The following is a 24,411-nucleotide window of genomic DNA, read 5'->3' as shown; positions in this document are numbered from 1 at the left end:
TAAGCATGATATACCCTAGGATGTTAATTCTGTTACTCACGTGCTGACATCTTTATGTATTTTTTAAATTTTGGGGTTTTGAAAAATAGCTTCGCTGAGATATAATTCACATAGCATATAATTTACCCATTTAAGATGTGCAGTTCTGTGGTTTTTATTATATTCAGAGTTGTGTGGCCATCACCACAGTCACTGTTAGAACATTTTCATCTCCCTAAAGAGAAAGCCATTCCCTTCCCCTGCTCCCCAGCCCCTGGCCACCAGGAATCCACTTTGTCTCCACAGATGAGCCAGTTCTGGTCATTTCACGTACAGGGAACGGCACCCTGTGTGGCCACTTGCGTTGGCTTCTCTCGTTGAGCCTCAGCGTCAGAGCTGAAGGCGCCAGTGGGTCAGGGGCTCCGTTCGGTGTGTCCGTCCTCTGTTGATGGACGCTTGGGTTGTTTCTGCTGTAACCTTGCACGTACCGGTTTTTGTGTGGATGTGTTTTCATTGCTCCCGGACATACCCCTGGGGGTGGGCTGTTGGGCTATAATGGTTACTCCGGGTTTACCGTTTTGGAAGAGCGATGGCCTCGTTTTACATTCCTACGAGCAGCTCAGTTTCTGCACGTCCTCACCTGGGAAAGTGCATTCTGGGTGCCCTTGTCCCGGGCCCTGTCCCGGGGCTCCTGTGCCTTCAGGGGCCGGGGGTGAGATTTGTGTCCCCCATGTGTAACCGGCTGGTGTCACGGCTCTGTGTCAGGAGGTGGCAGGTGTGGGACTGAAGGTGCTACCCTGTGAGCCACCCATGAAGAGGGTCCTCTGAGTGGGGCCTGGGCAGTGTGTTTTCTAGAAACCTCTCCAGGTGATCCTGATTTGCAGCCGAGAGTGGGGACAGTCCCCCGAGATAAAGCCGGGATGGGGGCCAGGCCGTGGGCAGGGACACTGGAGTCAGGACTCGCGTGTGTGGCCGTCTCGGGGGCAGCCCTGGAAACACCTGCCGTACGCGTGCGCCTTCTCGCGAGGCCTCGGCCGCAGCGCTGACTCCTGGGGGACGTGCCTTCTGGGCTCTGGCCCCCAGGACGTGGCGGGGGGAGAGCAGCTGCCTTCTCTGCACGCCTGGACCTCAGGCCAGCGCGGTCCCTCTTCCTGCTCTGGATCTGAGCTGGTCAGTAAAACAAGCGATACCTGTTGGGTGCTTCTGACGGCAGCACCACAGGTGGGCTCGTCCCCCTCCCGAGGGGAGGCTCTGAGGCAGCTCCTGCGTACAGGTCCTTCCGTGTCTGTCACCTGCCATCGCCTCCCGCCGCCCCCCCCCCCCCCGCCTCCCTCGGCCCGCCGGGACCACCAGTTCCCAATTTCGTGTCCCCCACGTGAGGTCACAGGTGCATGCCTGAGGCAGGCGCTTGGAAGCCGGCCCCCCCCAGGACTGACCTCCCCTCAGGACTGATGACCCCCCAGGACTGACCCCCCCTAAAGAATGATCCCCACAGGACTGATTCCCCACAGGACGGATCGCCCCCAGGACTGACCCCCCCTCAGGACTGATGACCCCCCAGGACTGACCCCCCCTCAGGACTGATCACCCCCCCAGGACTGACCCCCCCTCAGGACTGATCCCCCCCCAGGACTGACCACCCCACAGGACTGATCCCCACCCCAGGACTGAGTCCCCCCTCAGGACTGATTCCCCCCAGGACTGACCCCCCAGGACTGAACCACCCTCAGGACTGATCACCCCCCAGGACTGACCCCCGCCTCAGGTCTGATTCCCCACAGGACTGATCCCCGCCCCAGGACCGATCCCCCCAGGACCGATCCCCCTCAGGACCGATCCCCTCAGGACTGATCCCCCCAGGACCGATCCCCCCAGAACAGATCCCCCAGGACTGATCCCCCCAGGACGGATCCCCCTAGGACGGATCCCCCCAGGACTGATTGCCCCCAGGGCAGGGGACGCCGCCTCGTAGAATCTAACGGTGCCCCTTCTGTCTGTGTCCAGCCCCTTCTACGGAGAGGACTTCTACTGCGAGATTCCGCGGAGTTTCCGTCACCTGTCCTTTTACATTTTCGATAGAGACGTTTTCCGGAGGGATTCAATCATAGGTAGGTACCGACCGACCAGGGTTTTCTTCATTTTCTCCGCCTCTTCTGAGCGGGGCTCATTCTGGCAGAACTCCCGGGCACGCCGTCTGAGCCGGTGAGCCACACCAGCATCTCGCCTGCCCTTGCTGGCCGTCCCGGAGCTGCCCTGTCACTGTGTTCTGGGGCGACACACCACGAGCTCACGCGGGGACACGGGGACACGCGGCAAAGGCAAACCATCCTTCAAGGCGAGAGTGGCGTCCCCCCAAACGACTCCCGAAGCCTTCTCCAACCATCCCACCACCCCAGACCTTGCCCATCCCTGAACCCAGCACCCATGTATGGGGGACTGGGATGGTATTGGGGTGCTCAGAGGTATTGGGGTGCACTCATAAGTATTAGGGGCTCTCAGAGGCACTGGGATGCTGTCAGAGGTACTGGGGGTCTCAGGTATTGAGGGTCCCAGAGGCACCAGCGTCCTGGAGAGAGTGAGACCCACCTTGAACGTGGAGCCCAGAGCCGCCCGTTTGGTGGGCGCCTCTGTCCCGGGAAACCTATCAGCTCCCCGTGGCACCAGAATTAGACCCGAGCTGCCCAACGTGGGCTCAGCTGTGGCCATGGGACCCCAGCTGATCGTCGCTGGCCCGGCTGCTCCTGGCAGGAGGCGTCTCGGTGCTTTGCTCCTGGACAGAGCAGTTGAATCTGGCGGGCCCGTGACACTGCAGTCTCCCGCCCGCTCCTGGGGCGTCTGACCAGCTCCACGCACTGCCCATACGTGACTGGTCAGGGGTGTTTGCGCCCAGGCCAGCAGCCCTCAAAAAAAAAAAAGTCTGGGGCTTCCCTGGTGGCTCAATGGTTGAGAGTCCGCCTGCCGATGCAGGGGACGCAAGTTCGTGCCCCGGTCCAGGAGGATCCCACATGCCGCGGAGCGGCTGGGCCCGTGAGCCACGGCCGCCGAGCCTGCGCGTCCGGAGCCTGTGCTCCGCAACGGGAGAGGCCACAGCAGAGAGGCCCACGTACCGCCAGAAAGAAAAGAAAGAAAAAAAAAGTCTGAAGGCAGCTCTGGAGCTGAGGTCCTTTGAAGAAGCATCTGGCAGTGTTTCCAGCACATGGATCAGAGCTTCCCACACTGTCAAAATGCAGATGCTGGGTATCGGGTCTGGGGCAGGGCCCAGGGTCTGCATTTCCAACAAATAGCGTTCTTGGAGACTGCTGTGTTTTACGTAGAAATCACCAGTTTGTTCAGGAAGCACACGGCCTAGATGACACAGCAACTCAGATAATTCACACTTGACTTCATTTAAGATGGAGCCGTGATGGGGCCCCTCAGCAGCCCTTTACCTCTGAAGCGAGGATGTTCGCGTTTGCGGGACCACTTCTGTGCTGGGCCTGTGGGCCTGCCCGCTTTGCCCTCAGGATGGCGCCCGAACCTTAGCTTGGCGTCACGCTCCGGGGATTCCTCCTCCAGCCCAGACATAGGCTCTGGCCCTCCCGGCCCCTCTCCCGGTGCCTCGCAGCCTGACGCCCACCTCAGGCCCTTCTCCGATGCCCTCGTGGCTGCCGCTGTCGGCCGAGACCCTGGTCAGCTGGAGGCTGCCCCTCGGTGTGTGTTATTCTCACCGTCGCCTGTGGGAGCATTTCTTTTGTGTCCACTGGCCCGTACTTCCTGTGGCCTGGGGCTGTCGGAGCAGGGCCCGGGGGTGTCTCCGTCTAGCGCCTGCTGGGTGCACCAAGGTTTGTTCAAGGAGGAAAGGAGGGGGGCAGAGTGGTGGGTCGGAAGTTTACACGTTACTTGATGGAGCTCACCTGGGCGACAGGTGCGACCCACAGGGAGATGCAGTACCACCAGGGCAGTTGGCTCAGATTATACCAGAATGAAGAGGAGTTTGACTAATCCGTGGAGCTACACGGGAGCTTCTTTGAGTGGTAATCCTCAGGAAAAAGAAATTTTAAAATATCTGCCCATTTGAATCAGAGAACCTGATCTAGCTGGTTTGGGGTTATTTCCGCTCATAAAGACCAAAGAAGATGTTTATCGATCATTCTGTTTAAGGCGCCTGCTGTTTTTAAAGAGAACCAGCGGAACCAGCAGAACCATGGTTTAGCAATTCCTGGTGACTTTAAAATGGGGATGTGTCAGGGTGCAACCAGATTTAGATGTTTCCAACATTGTTCTCACAGCCGTAAAAATAAGAGGCTGTCTGGATCTCCAAGGATAATTTGAAGTTATGACTAGCAATTATGTTGTTACCAGGATGAGAAACCAAGTTCTAGGGTATAAATTTATGTCGCGGAAACGAGCGTAGTGTCACCGGCTTCTCACGTCTGCCATGTGATCTGACGGCGCCGCGCCAGGTTCTCCGGTGCAGCAGCGCGTGGGCCCCCCCGGGCCGAGTCCAGGGGTGGGGTTTGTCCCAGGGAGGGTGTGGCGGTGCAGTGCGGGTGTGGTCGAGGCAGTGCTGGCTCAGGGCCACCGGCTCCACTTCCAGTGCGGGGCGTGGGCTGCTGGGGCTCTGGGGGCCCAGCCAGGCCTCCCCCTCTGCCCCACTCCGGCTGTGGGCCTGTCATCCCAGCATCTCCCCGCTTGGTCCGTCCAGCCCCGCTGGCAGGGGCTTCCTGCAGGTTCTCTATTGAAGGGTGGGGGTGTGAAGTGAGACCGTGGTGCTTTCGTTGATAAGCCAGGGTCATCGAGGTGTAATTTGCACAGTGCGCCCACTGCCCACTGCGGGGGCTCGTCATTCGACGGAGGTGGGGTTGTGTCCTGCTTTTAGTGATCGTGAGCAAAGCTGCCGTAAGCATTCTTGCCTAGGTCTCTGTGTTGGCAAATGTGTTCATTTCTCTTAGAAAATACCTAAGAGTGAGATTGCTGGGGCGTACTGTAGGTTTTAAAGGACGGCAGAATTTGCCACCCCAAATAGGCCACTGTGGCATAACGATTTGTTTGAGCTGCAGGCAGCTGGGAAGAAGCAGACACAAGGAAATCTCTCTACCCTAGAAGCAGAACATAAATTTGTCCAAATCCGAGACGACCCTAGACCCTTGGCGGCCCAGAGGCTACACCGAGGAACCCACACAACGAGCCTTCCGGGCCATTGGTTCCCACATACATTTGCCTTCCTCGAAACTCAGAGTCCTTTCCTTGGTCTTGTCACTTCTCTGAAAATTGGTGGTGGTTGTTTTAGGTTAAGATGCTACGAGTTCCAGCCACCCACCGCCTTGCGATACTCATCACCCGAGTTTCCCCCACGTATATCTGAGATACACATGTTGATAAACTTCTGTTTGTTTTTCTCTTGTTAATCTTTCTTTTGTTACAGTTCTCTTTGTCCAGAGAACCTAAAAGAGTAGAAGGAAAAAGTTTTCCTCCCCTGCAGTGTGTTTACCTTTATTAGAAACTGACAAGCTGCTTTCCTGAGTGCAGCATTTTGAATTCTCTCCGGCACTTGTATCATCAACTTTCATTTTTGATTCATTTTTGCCCTTCTAATATGTGTGCAGTGTTTTATTGTAGCTTCACTGCTTTTTCATGATGAAGAATGATGTTGGGCACCTTTTCATGTGTTTGTTTACCATCTGTATCTCTTCTTTGGTAAATCATTCAAATCTTCTGCCCTTTTAATTGGATTTTCTTATTGAGTTTTTGAAGTTTTTAAAATATATTCTGGATACAAGTCCTTTATCAGATGTATGTTTTGCAAATATTTTCTTCTAGCTTGTGGCTCGTCTTTTCATTTTCTTATGAGTGTCTTTTGAAGAGCAGAAGTTTTTAATTTTGATGAAGTCCAATTCATCAAACATTGTTTTTTTTTTTTTTGCGGTACGCGGGCCTCTCCCTGTTGTGGCCTCTCCCGTTGCGGAGCACAGGCTCTGGACGCGCAGGCTCAGCGGCCATGGCTCACGGGCCCAGCCGCTCCGCGGCGTGTGGGATCTTCCCAGACCGGGGCACGAACCCGCGTCCCCTGCATCGGCAGGCAGACTCTCAACCACTGCGCCACCAGGGAAGCCCCCCATTTTTTTCTTTTATAGTTTGTATTTTTGATGTCATGTCTAAGAAATCTTTGCCTACCACAGGGTTGTGAAGATTTTCTTCTCTCTTTTCTTCTAGAAAGCTTTTGGTTTTAGCTCTCATGTTGCGATCCATTTCAAGTGAATTTTACATATGACAGGCTTCGTTTTTCTCCTTACAGGTGTCCAGTTGAATTACCTTAGCACCTTCTGAAAGTCAACTGACTTCATATGCATGGGTCTGTCTATGGCTTCTGTGTTCTGTTCCACTGACCTGTATTCCTCTCCTCACACCGACACCAAACTGTCTTAATTCCTGTATCTTCACAGCAAGTCTTAAGTCAGTCGTGTGAGCTCACCAACTTTATTCTTTTCCAAACTTGTTTTGCCATTCTAGGTCCTTTGAATTGTCATTTACATCTTCAGTCATCTTCTCAGTTTCCAAAATGACTGAGATTACACTGATCTATAGATTAATTTGGGGAGAATTAGCGTCTTAACGAAACTGAGTCTTCAGACCCTCCAGCGTGGCTTGTCTCTCCACGTACTTGGGTCTTTAATTTCTCTCATCAGGGTTTTGTGACGTGTTTTCAGCACACACACACGTGTGTGTGTGTGTGTGTGTGTGTGTGTGTGTGTGTGTGTACATACAATTTGTCCCTATATTTTGTGATTTTGATAGAGTAGACAAAGACTTCTGGGCTAGTACACCACAAGCTGAAGGCGTAAAGGCATCATTTTGTGGATGTGCTGTTGGTATCTTTTCAGTTTCAGCTTCCATCGTCATTGCTCGTGTGTACAAATACAATTGATTTTATGTATTGACCTTTGTTCTAAACACACCTACTCTGCCAGCTTTTCTTGTAGCTTTTCCTATAGATTCTGTGAATAAAGACTTATTTCTTCACTTCAAGTCTCCAGGCCTTGTCTCTCTCTCTTGCCTCTGTGCACTTGCTGGGCACCAGGGTGAACAGGCGCGATGAGAAAGACACCTCTGCCCCCTGCCAGGCCCGGGCAGCGGGGGGCATCCGGCTGTCCCTCCTTAGTCGCCACCCTGCAGGGGTCACCCCTGGCTGCCCACCTTCCCGCACCCTCTGACCTACCGTACCTGGTTCCCCACGTCACATGCTGCCTCTTGAACTACCTGACGTGCTTCTCTCTTCTGAACAGACCCTGGCAGGTACAGCACCCACCAGAGGAAGTAATACCTGGGGCTTTTAGTGGCGGAAAGGCTGCCACACCACCTCTGTCCTCATCAGAGGGTGAGGCCCAGGGGGCATAGTGACCTGATGTCACTCAGATCGATGGGGACAGCTGTGGATTATGACACATCAGGCACGTTTAAGTGGGAATTGTGGTCTGCAGCTCAGGTGCTCCCCAAGACAGCCTGTGCAAACACCTACCTCTCACGTGTAAAGAGTGCATGTTCATGTGTTCTTGATGTGGTCGGTCTCTAGAAGGACAGACTGGCAGCTGGTGACAGAGGTGACCCTGAGGTGGGACCCTAGTAGCAGGGGAGAGAGAAAGTTATTCTTGGCTGTATTTTATATCCTTTCTAATGTTTCAGACTTTGTTCTATGTTCTGGTATTACCCGTTTAAAATTAAGTACTTCCAGAAATAAAGAATAATGATGATGTGTAAGTTGTAGGGGTCATATGAGCATTAAATACGTGTCTCCTCCTATTCCAGCCAAAGCTCATAAAAACATTGTAGTTACTTAAAATTTCAGACTTCAAACGTAACCTCCTATCCAGCTGAACTAATCGTGGAGTCTGCAAGTTTCTTTATCCCTTTTTAGTAGAATATTATTGCCCAATTTAGTTCCAAGAAATGTTTTTTTCTTGTGGCTTTATTCCTGCAAGACTCAAAATTGTATTCCCATCAGGGAAGGGGGTGGAGTTTTGCAGGAGCCAAGCAGAGAGAAAGCCAGGGGCTCTGCCTGGTGACAGGTGGTTGGAGGTGGCGGGGTGCCCCCAAGGCCAGGAGCGGTGGGAGGGGCTGGGCTGGGCCGGCCCGGGCCGGGGTTAGTCCTTGTGACTTGATGCTGGCTGGAGAGAGGCCTGTGTGCCCGGTAGCTCCGGTTCTCTGAATCCCTGTGAGCCCCTCTTTCTGCAGCCTGTGCACTCTGTCTTCTGTCCTCTGCCCCTGCCCAGCACCTACGGACTCTGCGTGCCGTGGCCTCGGTGCCCTGTGAGGCCTATGGCTGGGTAGGACTTGGCCGCAGACGGGTCTGCGTGGCCAGAGCTGAGCCAGCGAGGTTGATGTGGGCAGCGTGTTGACCCTTGCAGCCAGCTGTGCTGCGCCCACCTTGCAAGTGGACAGAGGGGCTGGCCTTTCCCGAGGCTGTGTGACGGTGGGAGGTGAGCGTGCTGAGGTGCTGCGGGGACAGTGGGCAGGGAGACGGGGCTGCCGCGGGTGATGGTGGGGAGTAAACAGACCCGAGTCCGCCGCGCTCAGCCCGTGGTGCTCGGGCCGGCGTGTCCCTGCTTCATTTCCAGTTTCCCGTCTGTGCCCGGCGGGTGTGCCTGTCGGGTCTGGAGACCAGGCGTGAAGACTGCAGGGCGAGACCCTTCTCTCACCCACCTGGGTTCCCCGGCTGGACCCCTACAAAACTAGACGGAAGATGGGCTAACGAGAGAAGCAGGCATTTCTAACGCCTTTCAAACGCACGTCTCGGGAGGAACCTCGGCGTCGAGTAGCTGGGCGCTGGCGACACGTGGGCCCGCAGTGCATCTTAGCAAAGGGCCAGCACATTCAGAGGAGGCAAGGGGTGCAGGCTCCTGGGGCACCGTGCGCTGGAAGGGACCATGGAGGCTGCCTGGTGGGGTGCGTGCACGGGCCTCTGGGCCGACGCCCCCTCCTCACGTCTGAGCCGCCCTCACCTCTCGCTCACCTCGAGACGCGCCGCGTGTACGTTGGGTGATGGTCTGAGCTCCCCCAGGAGCCAACTGCAGAGTGTCCTTTCCCTTAAGCCTACCAACCAGCAGGTGGCTGGGCCCCAGCAAGGCCTCGTGTGAGCCCCTGGGAGCAGAGTGGAGGCTGCCCTGCGGGCCCCAGGGGAGGCCGGAGAGGAGGTGACGTCACAGGAGGGCCTCGTGGGACGGGGGCGTTTGGGGAGAAGGAGTGGTAGGAGAAGCAGAGGGCAGAGCTGCAGCGACGAGGCCCGAAGCCCATGAGCGGGACGCCTGCCACATCTGTGACCAGCACCCGCCGTCTCGTGCCGGGGTTGCTACAGGGCGACGTGAGGGGAGGGTGCAAGGGGCTGGCGGGCAGCATGTGTGGGCAACCCCAGGATCAGCTGGGGCGTCCGGCCCCGCTGTGAGGCCGCCGGGTGCTTCTCCTCAGAAGCACAAGTCTTTGAAGAAACAGGAAACGGAAAGCAGTCCCTTTGCGGAGAGGACTCTGCGTCCTGGGTGAGGGCAGGGTGGGCCAGCCAGCTCGGGGCTCTGCAGGGTGGCCGCAGGGGCCTGGGGAGCGTCCCAAGCAGCAGATGACGCGGGGTGAGACGGCGCCAGGGGCCTAAAACGTCTCCTTTGGTAACTGGACTGCAATCCCGAGTTAGGCAGTGTGTCCTGGGCTGTACGCCAGGAACACCTGAACTTCAAAAATGTTTACTTTTATGTTGTCCTTTATCGTTCCTATTTCCGTGTGTGATTTACAGTGTACGTAAGACATTATGTGTGTGTACGTGTGTACTGCATGCATATACACGTGTACGCAGGGTTGCTCGCGTGGGCAAGCACCCGACTCCCCTATCCTGGTGGACAGCGTGGTCCCCGGGCCCGAGGCCACGGGGTGTGGGGACAGGAGGACAGCCAGTGCCCGGCGCCCTCCGTCCTCCCGAGCGGTGGGGTGGGTGCTTGCTGGCCGCCACGTACGTCTTTGGAATAAACAAGGTGAATGAACGATGCATGGCGGTGGCAGATGGATATTTAAATACTGTAAATCTATGTCAGTGATGTACATCACACACGTATGTTTACATGTGTATTTTCGTTGAAATTCTAGCTCCTAAGTACCCAGCCTATGTCAGGAATGTAAAACTATTGCGAGCAGACGTCCTTAAACTTTGGGACCCACAGAAGTTCCCTGGGGACCTCGCGAAAACGAAGATTCCAGGGCCCCACCCCAGAGATTGTTTTCTCACGCAGGATGGGGCCGGGGAACTTGCATTCAGGAAACTCTCCGGCTGTTTTGAGGCAGGTGGCCTGTGATTACACTTTGAGAGACACTGATTCATAGACCCAAGCAGGCGACAGCCCGGCTCATTCCACGGGCCCGACAGGAACACGTGTGCACACATGCTGCGTCAGCTAGATGTGCACGCACACGCATGTGCACACTCTGTGTGAGCCGGCTGTGCGCGTTGCCTGTGAGCTAGACGCGCGCACGTGAATTCTAAGCCACAGCTCATACGGGCGCACGCGCACTTCCAGGGACTCTGCAGCAAAGCCCTCCCGGCAGACGCCGCCCTGCCTCGCTCTGCAGCTCGGGCATCGGGGCAGGGGATGGCCGGGACGTGGCTGCCCGGGGCGCCTGCTGCCTCACCCCATCCCACACGCCGCCCTCCGGGCCCTGAGCAGTGCACCTGGCGTAGCCGCTCCCTGATCTGTAGGGTCTGCGCCAGGTGCCCTCATCTCCTGCAGCCTGGGTGGCGGGGAGAGGCTCCCGTCCACGCCCAGGCTGTGGACACCGTGGCAGTGACCTCGGGACGGGCTCTGCTCAGGGTGGACGTGGCACCTCCGAGATGCAAAGTGGCATCTGTTGCTCTTACTGCGTCGTCTCTTTCCCGATGATCTGTTCTGGATTTCCCATCTGGAGTGACTGGCAGAGGTAGTGGAGACTGCTCCCAGCCCTGCTGGGTGGGTGGGTTGGTGCCCTTGTGACTGGTCTCCTCTGCATTGATCTTCCAGGGAAGGTGGCCATCCGGAAGGAAGACCTGCAGAAGTACCACAACCGGGACACGTGGTTCCAGCTGCAGCACGTGGACGCCGACTCCGAGGTGCAGGTGAGGCCTTGCGGGGCCCGTGGGACATGGGGGCCTTGGCGGAGGAGGCCTGATTGTGGCTAGAGACATAGACGCTGGACTCTGGTCTTCAGAGGGAGTGAGGCGTAGCAAGCTGTCCCCTGCATCTGTCTTCCTGGGCTTAGGCATTAGGTTGGTTCCATCGGTTACTGTCGGACTTAGTCGTGCAGCTTAAAAAATGTAACACGCGAAAGAATGCAACGCGTAACTGAAGGTAAAGAGAGAATAGGTGAGAAGACGTAAGGCTGTGGGCCTTGCCCACTGGAGGTGCCCATGTGTGTTCCGGGCTCCCTGCCCTCAGCAAGGCGGGGCTGGAGCTGAAGGGAGTGACCGGAGTGATGACGGCCCCTGGCCTGAGCGTCCCTGGGGCTCGCCCAGCGCCCTGGCGATGTGTTAACTGGAAGTGACCCCTTGACCGGTGCAAGGTGCCCCCCCCCCCCGGGACTGGGGGTTTCTCCCCCAGCTGGGCCGCTCCCCATGCCCAGGGTCCAGGAGACGCCTGTCGGGGGGGCCGCCTGCATCTTCTCTTCTCTGGTGACCCTGGCATGAGTTTCCGGTCAAGCCCGTCCCCGAGCCCGGGCCATGCCTGGAATTCCGGGGCCAGCGCCGAGCCAGGCCTGCTCTGAGCTCAGCAGAGTGTGTGGCTCTGGTGCTCTCTGAGCCTCGGTTTCCTCCCCTGTAAAGCGGGGTTTTGTGAACAGCAGGGTCAAACAGCAGGTGTCGCAGACAAAATCCCCAAGTGGGCACCTCGCGAGGCCTTCCCCGGGCTCCCAGCCCAGCGTCAGCACGCCTCCTCGTGGACCCGGGGCCTTGGCCGGGCTTGGAACTGCACACCAGCGGCTCAGGGTGTCCACTGCCGAGGCCCCTGGTGGCCGCCGGGCCCGATGCTCAAACTGCGACAAAGAGGCAGCCAGAGGGACGCCTTGAGAGGCCCAGCCCGAGGGGCATCGTAAGGGTGCTTCACGCTCAGTTAATTCCGACCGAGGGGCCCACACGTGCTGTGGAAATTGGGGGGCTGCTCAGAACTAGTCACGGAGCCCCAGATCCAGGAGGACGGCGGCCACTGCTGCTCAGGAAATCGCCTCCTTAGGAAGAAGTTTCCGGCCCCCTGTGCCGTGTGTGCTTTACGCCTGGGCCCCGCCTGCCTCCATCGCTGTCGTTCTTGAGAAATTCTGCCTGTGGCCGCGATGAGCCCAGATTTAAGTTCTGTTTTGTTGGCAAGTGTAGCTTTTCCTTTTTCTTGCCTTTAAAAAAAAAAAAAAACCAACTTTTAATTTTGAAATGGTTACAGAGTCATAGGAAGCCACAGGAAACCCTGCACAGGGAGTGATGGTTAGCAAGCCGTGTGTTCTGCTGTTTACACTCAAAGACTGAAAATAGGAGCAGGGCCACGTCCCTTCCCGGGTCCCGCACAGTGACATCCGCGTAACTGGTACAGGGTCCCCGACTCCATTCAGGTCTCACCAGCCCCACGTGTGCCTGCATGTCCCCATGGGTGCGTTTCACGCGTGTGGCTGTGTAACCACCACTGTCCAGATCCAGAGCCGCTGGGTCACCGCAGCCTTGGGAACGTGACGCGTGTGTCCACCTGCAGCCTGAGGACGTCCGGGCCATTCCCTGATGGTCCCCGTGACATGGGTCCCGACCCACTGGTGATTCCACGGAAGCGGGACTGGGCGGTGGCGGCCGCTGAGTTCCAGGCACCGAGCAAGTGCTCTCCAGAGGGGACCTGTCAGGTGCCAGGGCAGCAGCCTTTAAAGGGGCAGTTACACACCTGCAGCCACGAAGGTCAGGGGACACATACGGTTTCTCCAGCTATCTGCTCAGCGATTCACAAAGACAGCAGAAAGGGAATGTCACAAAGCCAGGGCCCACGAGAGACCAGCAAGTCATGGCATTGGGGGAAGAGAGGCGTGAAGGGACGTCTGGCTTCCCTCTGGAGCTGATGCTTGTAAAGGCCTCTGCTCAGTCACCTCATTAAAAAGGACCCGTCGCTCTGCTCCTTCCCCGTCCCCGGCCGGGCACCTTCTGGATGAGGCAGTCGGCAGGCACGGCCCTACCCGTGGTCCGCGCCAGGCAGGGTGGCCAGATGCACGCTCACGTCCACGAGGGCCCCTGCCGATCCTCCAAGGACGCCAGCAGCCGCGAGCTCTGCATTGAGCGGCTTCTGTGAAACTTGTTCTTGGAGCACATGTTCCGAAAAGGCAGAGGCAGGGGGGCTGCCCCAGCAGAGCCGCAGCCCCCCAGCCCGTGGCCTCCTCTTGCACCTTTAGCGACAGGGCAGTAACTTTGGCCTCGTAGTGGACGCCCTGGGAACGTCCTCTGTGTGTCTGCCGTCCTGTCTGAGGATCTCCCCAACAGTCAGCGCCTGCAGCCATACACCTGCGAGGACCCGAGTCTTTCTAAGGTTCGGGGGTGTCAGAAGGAGAGGATGGGGTGGCCCGCGCCTCCCCTCGAGGACGTGGCTGCTTCCCTTGGTCGCCCTCGCGTCCCTGCCCCTTCCCGATGCTCTCAGCTCCAGCGGGGCTGCAGGTCCAGCACTCAGTCGCCTGCGCCTGCGTTTGCTCTGCGCGGACCTCCGCCCGGCCTCGCAGGCCCTGTGCAGAATGAGGACGGGGCAGTGATGGCTTGTGTGCTGCTGGGCCCCTGCCTGCAGCCACGGGCCCTGCAGACCAGGGACCGACGCCTTCCTGAGAAAATTGCACAGGAAACACCAGTGCTTTTCTCTCGTAATTAATAAACTTTATTTTTCGAGCAGTTTTATCTCTGCAGAACAGTTGAGGGGAGTGTATGAAGAACCCCGTGTACTCCTCCCCCAACCATTGCTAGCGTCCTGGGTGCATTTGCTATGGCTGACACCTTATATTCGCTGAAGCCCCCGGCTTACAGTGGGGTCCACCTTGGGCTCTGGGCCCCCCTGGCCGACAGGTGGGTGACGTTTCGGATCCCCTGTCGGAACCACTGCTGGTTTTCTGCAGCCAGGAGTGACGGCCCTGCTTTCATTTCTGTTTTTTCTTAGCTAGAACTTTACCAATTTTATTGATCTTTTCAAGAAAGCAGATTTGGTTTGTTTATTTTCTGTATTGATTTCCAGTTTCCATTTTCATTGATTTCTGCTCTAGCTTTTATTATTTCTTTCCTGCTCACTTTGGATTTAATTTGCTCTTCTTTTTCTAGCTTCCTAAGGTTAGAAACTTACATTATTGATTTTTGCCTTTCGTCTTTCCCAATATATGCATTCACTGCTTTAAATTTCCCTCTAAGCATTGCTTTTGCTGCATGTCACAAATTTTGATGTTTTATTTCATTTTCACTTATGAAAAGAAATGAATTCAAAGTATTTTTCAGTTTCTCCTGGAACTTCTTCTGCGGCCTGCTTGTTACTTGGAAGTGTGTTCTGTAACCTCCACGCATTTGGGGGTTTTCTAGCTATCTCTCTGTCACTGAGTTCTAGTTTAATTTCCACTGTGGTCTGAGAGCAGCTGTGATGTAATTTTTATTTTCCTAGACTTGCTGACGTGTTTAAGGCCAGGTCGGTCGATCCCAGTGGATGTTCCGTGAGGGTGGGTGATGCTGTTCAGTCCCAGCTGTTTTTTTAAACAACTTCTTATCCTTACTCTCCTTAAATGAGACTGGGAACGACTATGAAGTCAGCATTCTCAGTGCTCTGTCCTAAGGTTTCTCTTCTCATCTCATACACCAACGTTAATGCGAGAACTCCGGCCAAGTCTCAGCACGTCCTGCCTGGGCTAACTGTTAACGAGCACGATTCAGCTGGACCCCCCTCCGGGGTTCCAGCCCCTATGGGAGGCATGGCCACCTCTGCCCTCAGCCTGCCAGGTGGGCCTGTGACCGCCTCCCTGGGGAGAGGGCTCCCGCTGGGGTCAGAACAAGCGGAGGGGAAGTTGTGTGTGTAGCTGTGCGTCCATGGAAGGTCGCGTGCCCTGCAGAGGCCGAGCCTGGGAAACCACACTTCCTGCCTGCCCTGTGCAGGGTGTGGCCCGCACCACCCCGGGCGTTGGTGTTTGCGGTGGGATTGTTTGTGCAGTGAGGATGGGTGTGAACTTCCGAGCTGCAGATCCTGGGTGGTTCTGCAGGGGTTTCTCTCCGAGATGTGTGTGTTTGTGTTTTATTTACCTCATACCCCCCTCCCCCAAAGCCCCCGAACTGTAACAGCACGAGTCGGCTGACAGCACTGCCCCTCCTGGAGGACGCGCTGCCCCAGGAGAGGAGCGCCAACGGTCACAGCCCGCGCCCGTCCCCCACTGGGGGTGCGTCGGTCTGAGGGGCCGTGGCCCACCGTCGGCCTCAGAGCGGGCGCCCGTGCACCTGGGGTGCGACGAAGGACAGCAGGCTGACCGGGCCACCAGTGACAGCTGAGCTTCCTGCGGGGCTGGTTTCCAGGCCGTCAATCTTTCTTGTTCGATTGTAAGGACGGCGGTGCCCGCTGGGGGACAGTGCTGAGGGTGGGGTCGCTCAGGATGCGCCACTGGCCTTTGGGGACTTTGTTTCTTCCACCCGCACAGGGAGGCCACCCACCCCCCGCCACTGCCACCCCAGTTACCGGCCTCAAGGATTCGCTGTCGGACCAGCCTGCCGCGTGCGAGGGTTGCGGTGTGCCGTGGACCCTGTGTCCGTGCCTGGCGGGTGAAGGGCGCTCGGGCGGACGCCCCGAGCCGCTGTGGGAAGAGCTGCTGCTCTAGGCGAGTGCGTCCCCGCGAGGGGCGGGACCTGTCGGAGCCTCCGCAGATACAGACGTGACTCCGGGTCGGGATGCTGGTGTCACCCGGGCCGCGCGGCTGTGACGCCTGCGGGCTCGTCCCACCTCGCTGGACTTGTCGCGGGTTGCCTGCCCGCAGGTGAGGGCAAGGCCGGGAAGGCGGCACCTAGCCCTGCCCGCGGCCGGGGGGCCTGGACGCGTGTGCGGCCGTGAGCGCCGCCCGCGGCCTGGGCTCCCACAGGGCGGCGTCCGTGTCGTCGGGAGCCCGTGTCAGTGTCGTAGGCGAGGTGTCTGGTGCGTGAGGCCGGCCCCCCCCCACCACCACCACGCTGCTGCGGCCCGGGGCACCTGCTCGCTTCCAAGCTCGCGATCCCGGAGCTGGTTTGCTCTGAGTGGGAGACGCTATCATGGGGAGCTCGTGTCACCTGCCAGTGCGGGGCCCGAGAGGTGTGTAGGAGACAAGAGGGCCTGGGGTGATGGAGGTATCGCCCTTGACCCTTCTCATGGCCAGACCCTGGTTTCTTGTTTATTTTCTCTTGTCTGGCGGCGGGGCTCTAGCTGGGGGTGCTCCCCGCGCCCCCATCCTCAGGCTGCGTGTCCGGGTCCAGCCTCGCCCTTTCTCACAATCGGTGCTGCCGGCATTTTGTCGAAACACTTCTCTGGTGGCTCCGGTCAAGCTTAGAAGCAGCAGGTGGGAAGGTCTGGCCGCGGTTGGAGCGGGCTTCCCTGGGGCGGAAGGAGCAGCAAGGATCCCGGGCCCAGGAGCTGCTGGCCAGGTCTGCACACGCCCCGTGCCGACGGCCCGGAGCGCCGGATGCTCCTGCGTGGGCTCGGGGTCCCGCGCTGCAGTGGGCGACTGTCGGGGCTGAGCGCCCCACACCGACCCCCCAGCTGGTGAGCCGTCCCCACCGCGTCCTGGGCTCTCCTGAGATGTGGCGGCCCTCACAGGCTCTTCCCAGGCTGCAGGGTCCGGGGGTTTCAACTGGAAAGGACCTTAGAGACAATGGATCCAGTTCACCTCCGTGTCTAAGGAAAGTCAGTTTAGTTTAACCGAACGCTCGCTCACGGAAACACGCGCATCATGCATCTTCCTGGTGGACTTTTCGGGAGCTCGTCTCCCCGCTGCTCCTCGTGGCCCTCATGATGCCCTGGCCATGTCCGCCCCGCCCACTCGCCGTCCTCAGCCGGCGCCCTTTGCACAGCCAGACGGGTGGAAGCACAGCCGCAGCTGCTCCATTACCCCAGCTGCTCTGCCCCTCCTCCCAGAGCGCGCGTGAGCGTCCGCTTCCTTCCTAAAGAGCGGGGCTGAGGTTCCTGGCCTCCGACCCTGCCTGTCGCAGACGCAGAAGCACTGAGACGCCTGGGCAGAGCTGCCCACGCCTGCCCGGGGCCTGCGCGCCATGAGTGAACACAGCCCAGAGCAGACAGTCAGGCCCATTTGGGACACTGCTCCCTCCAGTACCTTTTCCTTTTCTTTCTTCTGAAACAGTGCCTGCTGTCAGCGTCGTGCGCGATGGGCTGGAAGCTTCTTTAACTCTCTGGGATCTGAGCCGGGCGGCTGGACACGTGTGGATGCCACGCAGGGTCACGTGTCACCAGCCTGTGATCGGAGCCCAAGAGCTCCCGCCGCTTGTGGCCCCCCGTGACCCCCTGTCATTGTCACTTTCAGGGCAAGGTCCACCTGGCGCTGAGGCTGAGTGAGGTCATCACCGACTCGGGTGTCGTCTGCCACAAGCTAGCCACGCGGTAAGACGCGGGACGGCCGCCACGGCCTGTCTGCCCAGGGCTGTCTAACCCCAGGGCGCGGGGCGGCCCATGCTTTATAAACAAATGACTCAGGAGTCCCAGACTTGGGCATTCCCCAGACGACTGTCTTAACATCCTTGCTCACCCTGGAGGTGACGCGTTTGGCTTTTGCAAATAACCAGTTACTCAGGGCGACGTTTAGGCAAAGAGGTTGGGGTTGTGGAAACGGTGAGATGGGGGCCGAGCTGGGGCCTGACCTCAGACCTCGACCCCGAAATCGGGGCTCCTGCTACCCTGTATGCTTGCTGCGTGTGCACGTGTGAGTGTGTGCAGGCGTGAGTGTGAGTGTGCACGTGTGTATGGGATCGGCGTAGACAAATGCCTGGGGTGTGAACATACCTTTTCCAGTGAAATAGGCTCTGGTCGGATGTGATGCAAGCAGCCGTGACCCCCAGATTGTGCAGCTGAGCCGTGACCCCCAGGTTGTGCAGCTGGTGAAGTGACGTCTGAGGGAGGAGGGTGCGATGTGCCCATGACCCCTGTTTTCCTGTTGTGCGTTTTGCATCCGGGTGTCAGCGTGTCAGTTTTTCTTTTTCTCCGGGATGTGTAACTGCGGTTGGGGCCAGTCAGCGTGTTGGTTAGCGCCTTCCTCACGGCGGTCTGTGAGGAGCGGCATGACGTTGACGGGCGGCTGCTGCCCTTCCTCTGGCAGCGCTTCCCCAAGACGCCAGCTGCGGGAAGAACTGCTCCCCCTGTCTGAGCTGCTGCCGGGAAAACCGTTATCTCTGCGGGTCCAAAATGCACCACTGTCCCAACCTTCCTGATCAACAGCTGAATGTGATAAAAATGCATTTGCCTTGAACTCTGGGCTTTGGTGCAGGGAGGGGACGAGTGAGCCCCTTCTCATGCTTCCAGCCCCAGAGGCAGCAGCCCCCCAACTGAGGGCGAGTCGGTCTCGTCCTGAGACCTCCTCCCACCTGCCCACCCGACGGGTCGCCCTGTGTGTTCCTCCCATGCGTGACCCACCGCTGTCCCTCTGGCTGCCAGGACCCCGAGCCCCCGGGGGCTTCTCAGGGTGTCAGCCCCTTGTACAAGCTCTCGGCTGGCTCAGGGTTCTGTGCCTGTCCCTGGAAATGTGCCTGAAGATACTTGTTTAGTGACGAGTTAGTTCACAGAGGGAGGAAGATGACCCAAGACCAGGTTATAGCAGGGAGAGAAGTGCAGAAACTCCAGAAAGAAGAGTGAAAGGAGAAAGAGTTGAAAAGATTCACTAAAGTCCCTGAGGGCCAGCCTGTGTAGCGGGGCGGAACACAGTGGTGGAGAAATGGAGAGAGAAGGGGCCCCACACTCCAGGGAGCAGGAACGGAGGAGACGGGCCCTCGGCCCGAGAGAAGAGGCCCCGTAACGCGTCAGGACCACCAGGCTCCCAAGGGGCGGCAGCCGCCCGGGCCAGCTGGCGTGCAGGAGTGAGCGAGGAGGCAGGGCACGCAGATCCTCGCATCCGAGTGTGGGTTAGGGCTCTGCTTCCGGCCAGGACGGGACAGGGGGCCTCACCCCTCTCCCGCCACAAAGGACTAAGGAGCCGACGCCGTGTGAGCCAGCCGTGCGGGCGGAGGGCGATTGGCCCCCAAGTGGGGAAACAAACAAGGTCGCCGCAGGCCAGCTTTCGTCGTGGAGGTGCATCGGCGACATGGCCAGCAGGGCGTCCCCAGCAGGGCCCAAGGCGGGTTAGGCAATGGGAGCTGGGGCGTCAAGGCCACCGTGGGCACGTTCTGCAGGGGAGGGGACCTCGTGGCACTCCCCAGACCTGCGCCAACGAGCAAGGTGGAGTCCCTCAGGGCCGGGCAGGCGAGGGGGCAAAGGGGCGACGGGGCCATAGAGCTGGGGGTCATTCGAGTTTCCACCAGCCCAGTGGAGCGCCTGCACTCACTCCGACCCTCAGCACGGACTCCAGGGGCCACACCGGGCGGTCGGGCCGCGCTGTCCCCGAACAAGGCTGCTGACGCCTCCCGGACAGAGCCGCAGACGAGAATTGCTCTCCAGACAAGAGACCCCGACCACTGACGGCACGGATGAGCCCAGAATCCGGGCACCAGCGACGTGAAGTTCACAGCGCCCAGTGTCCAGCCGAAGCAGGAGCAGGAGCTGTCCAGCGACAGCCCAGGGTGACAGGCGCAGGAGTGACGAGGGCGGTCCAAGAGCTGGAGTAACTGCGGTCCAGAACCCAAAGGGGGCCAGGCGCCGGGGCGGTCGGCAGAGTGAAGCCTGAGACGGGGTCTCCCGGCCCGAGAGGTGCGTTGCAGGCAACGCCCGGCCTAGGGCTCTAAGCCCCTGGGGTGCCAGGCCCTCAGGTCCCCACCGATAACACAGACTTCACCACAGTTCCTACCTGGCAGGCCGGGCCGGGCGGACCTCTCTCGAGCTCCCAGGAAGGGAGGGCAGGGGCTTCGCTCAGGAAATCTCCACTGTGGACGAAGAATGTCAGCTGCGGGATCAGGAGGCAGGGTGTTGCGGCCCCCAAGCCTGCAGCCACTGCAGCTGCCTCCACGGCGCCCCTGAGGGGACTCCGGCTGGGAAAGCACAGGACGCGGCCCCAGAGAGCTGAGGTGCACGTCAAAGGAACGATTCCAGTGAGCCCAGACTCCCGTACCTCACCGCACATAGAGAAGCGCTACATTCCTTAACTGGAGATGTCGGGTTTTCTTTCATTAACAGTAATCTTTTGATGTTCCGACTACCTGGTCTTTGTTGCAGAAGCTCCTGTATATCCTGGCTTCCCCCCGACTTCTTCAGCGGAGTCCCTCCGAGCCTTCTGAGAGGCTGCGTCCCGGGCTTGAATCCTCAGAAAGTCCACCAAATAAAACAAGTCTCAACATTATTTGTTGTGCGTTTTTTTGCAGTCGACACCAGCAACGTGTCCTCCGCAGCCGGGCTGCTTTTCCCTTTTCCCTGGTTGCACGCACACCTTCTCCTGCCTCCAGATGTCTCATGACTGCTGACCAGCGCGTCCATCTCTGTTTATTAGACGGGAGCCCCTGGGAAGCACTTTGCAGGGACTCAGAGCTTTTGGCCTGAGAGCTGTTGAGACAGCTGCCCTCCCGGACCCCAGGGTGGCCTCGAGAGATGGCCCGCTGGCCTTGGGTCCCCTCCTGACCTCCCACTTCTTTCCTCAGCATCCTCGAGTGCCAGGGCCTCCCCATCGTGAATGGGCAGTGTGACCCCTACGCCACGGTGACGCTGGCGGGACCGTGCAGGCAAGTACAGCCTCGGCTGGGGGGGGAGGGTGAGGTCGGATCCCCCCCCCACCCCGTGGGGTATCTTTGGCTCAGTAAAGGGCCCTGATTTGCATACCATCTGGGGTTAGAGACAAACAGACACGCCCGTAGGCCACGTGACGTGCGTGCTGGGTGGCCCAGCCGCAGAGGAGAGATTCGGCGTCAACAGTGTTTGTTTTCCACCCCGATCTTTCCCCCTCGATTACAGGTCGGAAGCAAAGAAGACAAAAGTGAAAAAGAAGACAAACAACCCCCAGTTTGACGAAGTGTTTTACTTTGAGGTTGGTGTTTCAGTGGCACAAATGCAGTTGAAGCGCATACCCCAGGGTCTTTGGCACAAAGACCAGTCGCTTCTGAGAGTTCTGGGGTGCTGTCCCCCCACGTGAAGACCCCCTCCTGCCCTGCAGCTCGAATTCCTAGGAACTGTCCTTCCTTCCCTGGGCAGAAAGGCTGTTTGTTGCTTCCAGCATGACCCGGTTTTGAGTTGAATGCTGACAGATTAATACTTGCCAGATTATCAAGACGTTGATTTTTTGTTTGGTTGGTTTGGTTTGGGGTTTCTTGCGTTTTGCCCGCCCCACCCAGTCTTCCCTGAGCAGTGGAGGGAGGCTTGTTTCACCGGAAGTAGTGAGGGTCTTAAGGCAGAAGGGGAAGTGCATGCAGATGAGAGCCCCCGGCTGCCCCTCAGAACGCGAACCACCAGCAGGACGGCGGCGTGGGGGCCGCGGCCCCGGTGACGCGCAGGTGGCCGTTCTCGCCCCGCAAGGGCCGGCACAGATGAGCGCGAGGGGGCCTGGCTCCCAGTGCAGGGAGAACGGGCAGCCAGGGGCAGCAGAGGCCTGACGCTCTCCCTCCGGCCCCCAGGTGACCAGGCCCTGCAGCTACAACCGCAAGTCCCACTTCGACTTCGAGGACGAGGACGTGGACAAGCTGGAAATCCGGTGAGCGCGGGAGGCGCTCGGGGTCGAGGCTCCGGCTCGGCGGGGCGGCCTGACTTCCTCCAACACTGGGGAGTGGATGGAAAGGAACTTCCGTTTTCTGGATTATTTTAACGCGAGGATGTTGGGTGGTGGCGAAAGGGCAAAGGTGGCGTGTGTTCGCTTTGCAGTATCTTCCGCCGGCTTGAAGGGCGGAGGCTCCGAGCCCCTCTGCGTGTGCAAGGCCCGGCCTGGCTCGCGGTCCCGCTGCTGTGGGGGGCCTCGCTGTGCCAGGTCGCAGCGTCCGCTGGGGGACTCACCAGCCCTCTTGCCGCGCTGGCCGCAGCACCGCCCCCATGTCAGGGACAGGTCATGAGCCTGAGGCTGGGGTGACCGCATTAGGTCCGATGGGCCCTGCTCACGAGAACCCTAGGGATTCTCCGGATTTGACATCACTTAAAATCCGCTTTCCTGTGGGTCAGGGTTTCCCGAGGCGCCTGAGGTTCGGAAGCTCAGAGGGGGCAGAATCGGGTCCCTCCCGCAAGCCCGGCCTCGAGCAGTGACAGGCATGGGGGTGGGGCTCCGGGCAGGCGGGCTTGTCCCTCCAAGGGCCTGAACTGCCCGACCTCATGCTCCAGCTGTGCTCAGCGTGGCCTTCATGCCCCGTCCCGTCCTGCCCCGGGTTCTCTGGGGAGAGCTCGGGGGCGCAGGGACCCCGCCCCTCCTCGCCGCCAGGTAAGAGACCCCGCATAACTGCTGTTTTCTAGGGTGGACCTCTGGAACGCCAGCAACCTGAAGTTTGGGGACGAGTTTCTGGGGGAGCTGAGGGTCCCGCTAAAGGTGCTGCGGCAGTCCAGCCCCCACGAGGCCTGGTGAGGGCACCCGGGGCCCCGCAGCGGCCTCCGCACGGAAGGGGGCCGTGCCAGCCGTGCCCGCCGCACTCAAAGCCCTCGCGTGTCCCGGAGACCACCGTCCTGCGCCCCGTCTCCCTCCCTGGTCTCCAGGGCGCCCGGTTCCCTTTCACCAGGGCTTCCAGGTCACATCGCGTGACAGGGAGCAGGTGCCAGTCTCGGCCGCTCCGGCCCCAGGCTGGCTTCACTCCCCACGGCCCCGCAGCAGACGCTTGGGCGGGGCAGGTGCCCGCACCCCACGCCACACAGCAGAGCCCTGAACGCCTGCAGACCCGGGTGGGTAAAATTTGGGTTGTGCCCTGGGGAAACTGGAATTCTCGATTCAGTGCCCCAGGCGACCCTGCTCAGCCAGCAGCCTGGCCTCGTGACGGGGCTGTGCCGGGCGGCCCCAGTGGCCAGTGCCTCAGCCCGCAGTGCGCCGCCCGGCACGTGCGCTCAGAGCAGCCGGCTGCGCCTCCGTCAGGAGGACCGCTGGGTGCCTGTGTGCCCGGGGCCGCCCGCCCTGCAGCACAAGCCCAGCCCCCGGCGTGCACTTAGGGTGATTCCACCCGGGCTCTGCTCAGGGCTGGCCGCTGTCGGGTGTCAGTCTTCAGGGGTAAATTATTTCACCGCAGTTTCCTAAACTGCTCGTGACCCCCTCCCCTGTCCTACCTGTTCCCCCCACCCCAGCGTCTGAGTCTGTGGCTCAGTGTGACCAGCGCGAAGTACACAATGTGGGGGACCCCCAGGTGCAGGGACCCTGCGGGGGTGTCAGATGGGGGACCCCCCAGGTGCAGGGACCCTGCGGGGGGATCAGATGGTGGACCCCCCAGGTGCAGGGACCCTGCGGGGGTATCAGATGGGGGACCCCCCCAGGTGCAGGGACCCTGCGGGGGTGTCAGGTTGGGGCCACTGAGGCAGAGGGACTTAAGCAGGGTGTCCTGCAGAATCTCCCGAGTCCCCTTGCCTGTGACGGGAGGACCACCCAAGCGGGGTCCCTGGGGGAGCTGCTGCCTCAGACTGCCTCGTTTGTCTGCGTGTCCTGCACCAGGTACTTCCTTCAGCCCCGGGACAACGGCAGTAAGAGCCTGAAGCCGGAAGACCTGGGGTCGCTGCGCTTGAACGTGGTTTACACGGAAGACCACGTCTTCTCCTCCGACTACTACAGCCCCCTGCGGGACCTGCTTCTGCGGTCGGCGGACGCGGAGGTACCCGCGTGGCTCGCGCACCGTAGCCCCCACCTTGGGCCTGCCGTGCGCTTGGGACCATCTGGGCCTCCCTCTGCTGGGGAAGGGAGCCCTCACGTCCCCCGCAGCGAGAGCCACAGCACCCGGCATGGCCCACGCCTGGCGCTCTGTCTGACAGTGACCCCAGGGTCATGGCCCTCTGCTCACTGGCCCCGGTGCTGTGTGGGGGTGCGGGGGGGAGGCGCAGACCCGCCGGGCGCACGCAAAGTGGGGGGCTGGGCCTGGGGCTCGCCTCCTTCATGCCCTGTCTCCCCAGCCCGTCTCAGCGTCTGCGGCCCACATCCTGGGCGAGGTCTGCAGGGAGAAGCAGGAGGCGGCCGTCCCGCTGGTGCGGCTCTTCCTGCACTACGGCCGGGTGGTGCCCTTCATCAGTGCCATCGCCAGTGCCGAGGTCCAGAGGACCCAGTGAGTGCCAAGCGCGCCCCGAGACCCTCCGGGGGTCCGGCCTGTTCAGGGGCTGGACGGGGGTCCGGGCAGCCAGAGGAAGCCACACGGTCAGGGTTCCTTCAGAGACACAC

At 59.6% G+C, this 24,411-nt stretch overlaps 1 protein-coding gene across 3 annotated transcripts in view; it reads left to right on the top strand.

Annotated features, from left to right (window-relative positions):
- The window catches only part of RASA3 (RAS p21 protein activator 3), an 88,582-nt gene that overhangs the window by 45,398 nt on the left and 18,773 nt on the right, over positions 1–24,411 (top strand). For all 3 annotated transcript variants that reach the window (XM_033843418.2, XM_073795465.1, XM_033843419.2), the window contains exons 3-11: positions 1,984–2,087; positions 10,986–11,080; positions 17,488–17,564; positions 20,738–20,818; positions 21,048–21,120; positions 21,704–21,780; positions 22,524–22,628; positions 23,698–23,854; positions 24,150–24,298. In XM_033843418.2, coding sequence (XP_033699309.1) covers positions 1,984–2,087; positions 10,986–11,080; positions 17,488–17,564; positions 20,738–20,818; positions 21,048–21,120; positions 21,704–21,780; positions 22,524–22,628; positions 23,698–23,854; positions 24,150–24,298 — 918 coding nt within the window. The remainder of the gene's footprint in view (positions 1–1,983; positions 2,088–10,985; positions 11,081–17,487; positions 17,565–20,737; positions 20,819–21,047; positions 21,121–21,703; positions 21,781–22,523; positions 22,629–23,697; positions 23,855–24,149; positions 24,299–24,411) is intronic.

This window comes from Tursiops truncatus, chromosome 18, assembly GCF_011762595.2.
Source record: "Tursiops truncatus isolate mTurTru1 chromosome 18, mTurTru1.mat.Y, whole genome shotgun sequence".
Classification (NCBI taxonomy): Eukaryota; Metazoa; Chordata; class Mammalia; order Artiodactyla; family Delphinidae; genus Tursiops; species Tursiops truncatus.
Note: the sequence above shows the minus strand (reverse complement) of the source record. Positions and strands in the feature narration are given on the sequence as shown.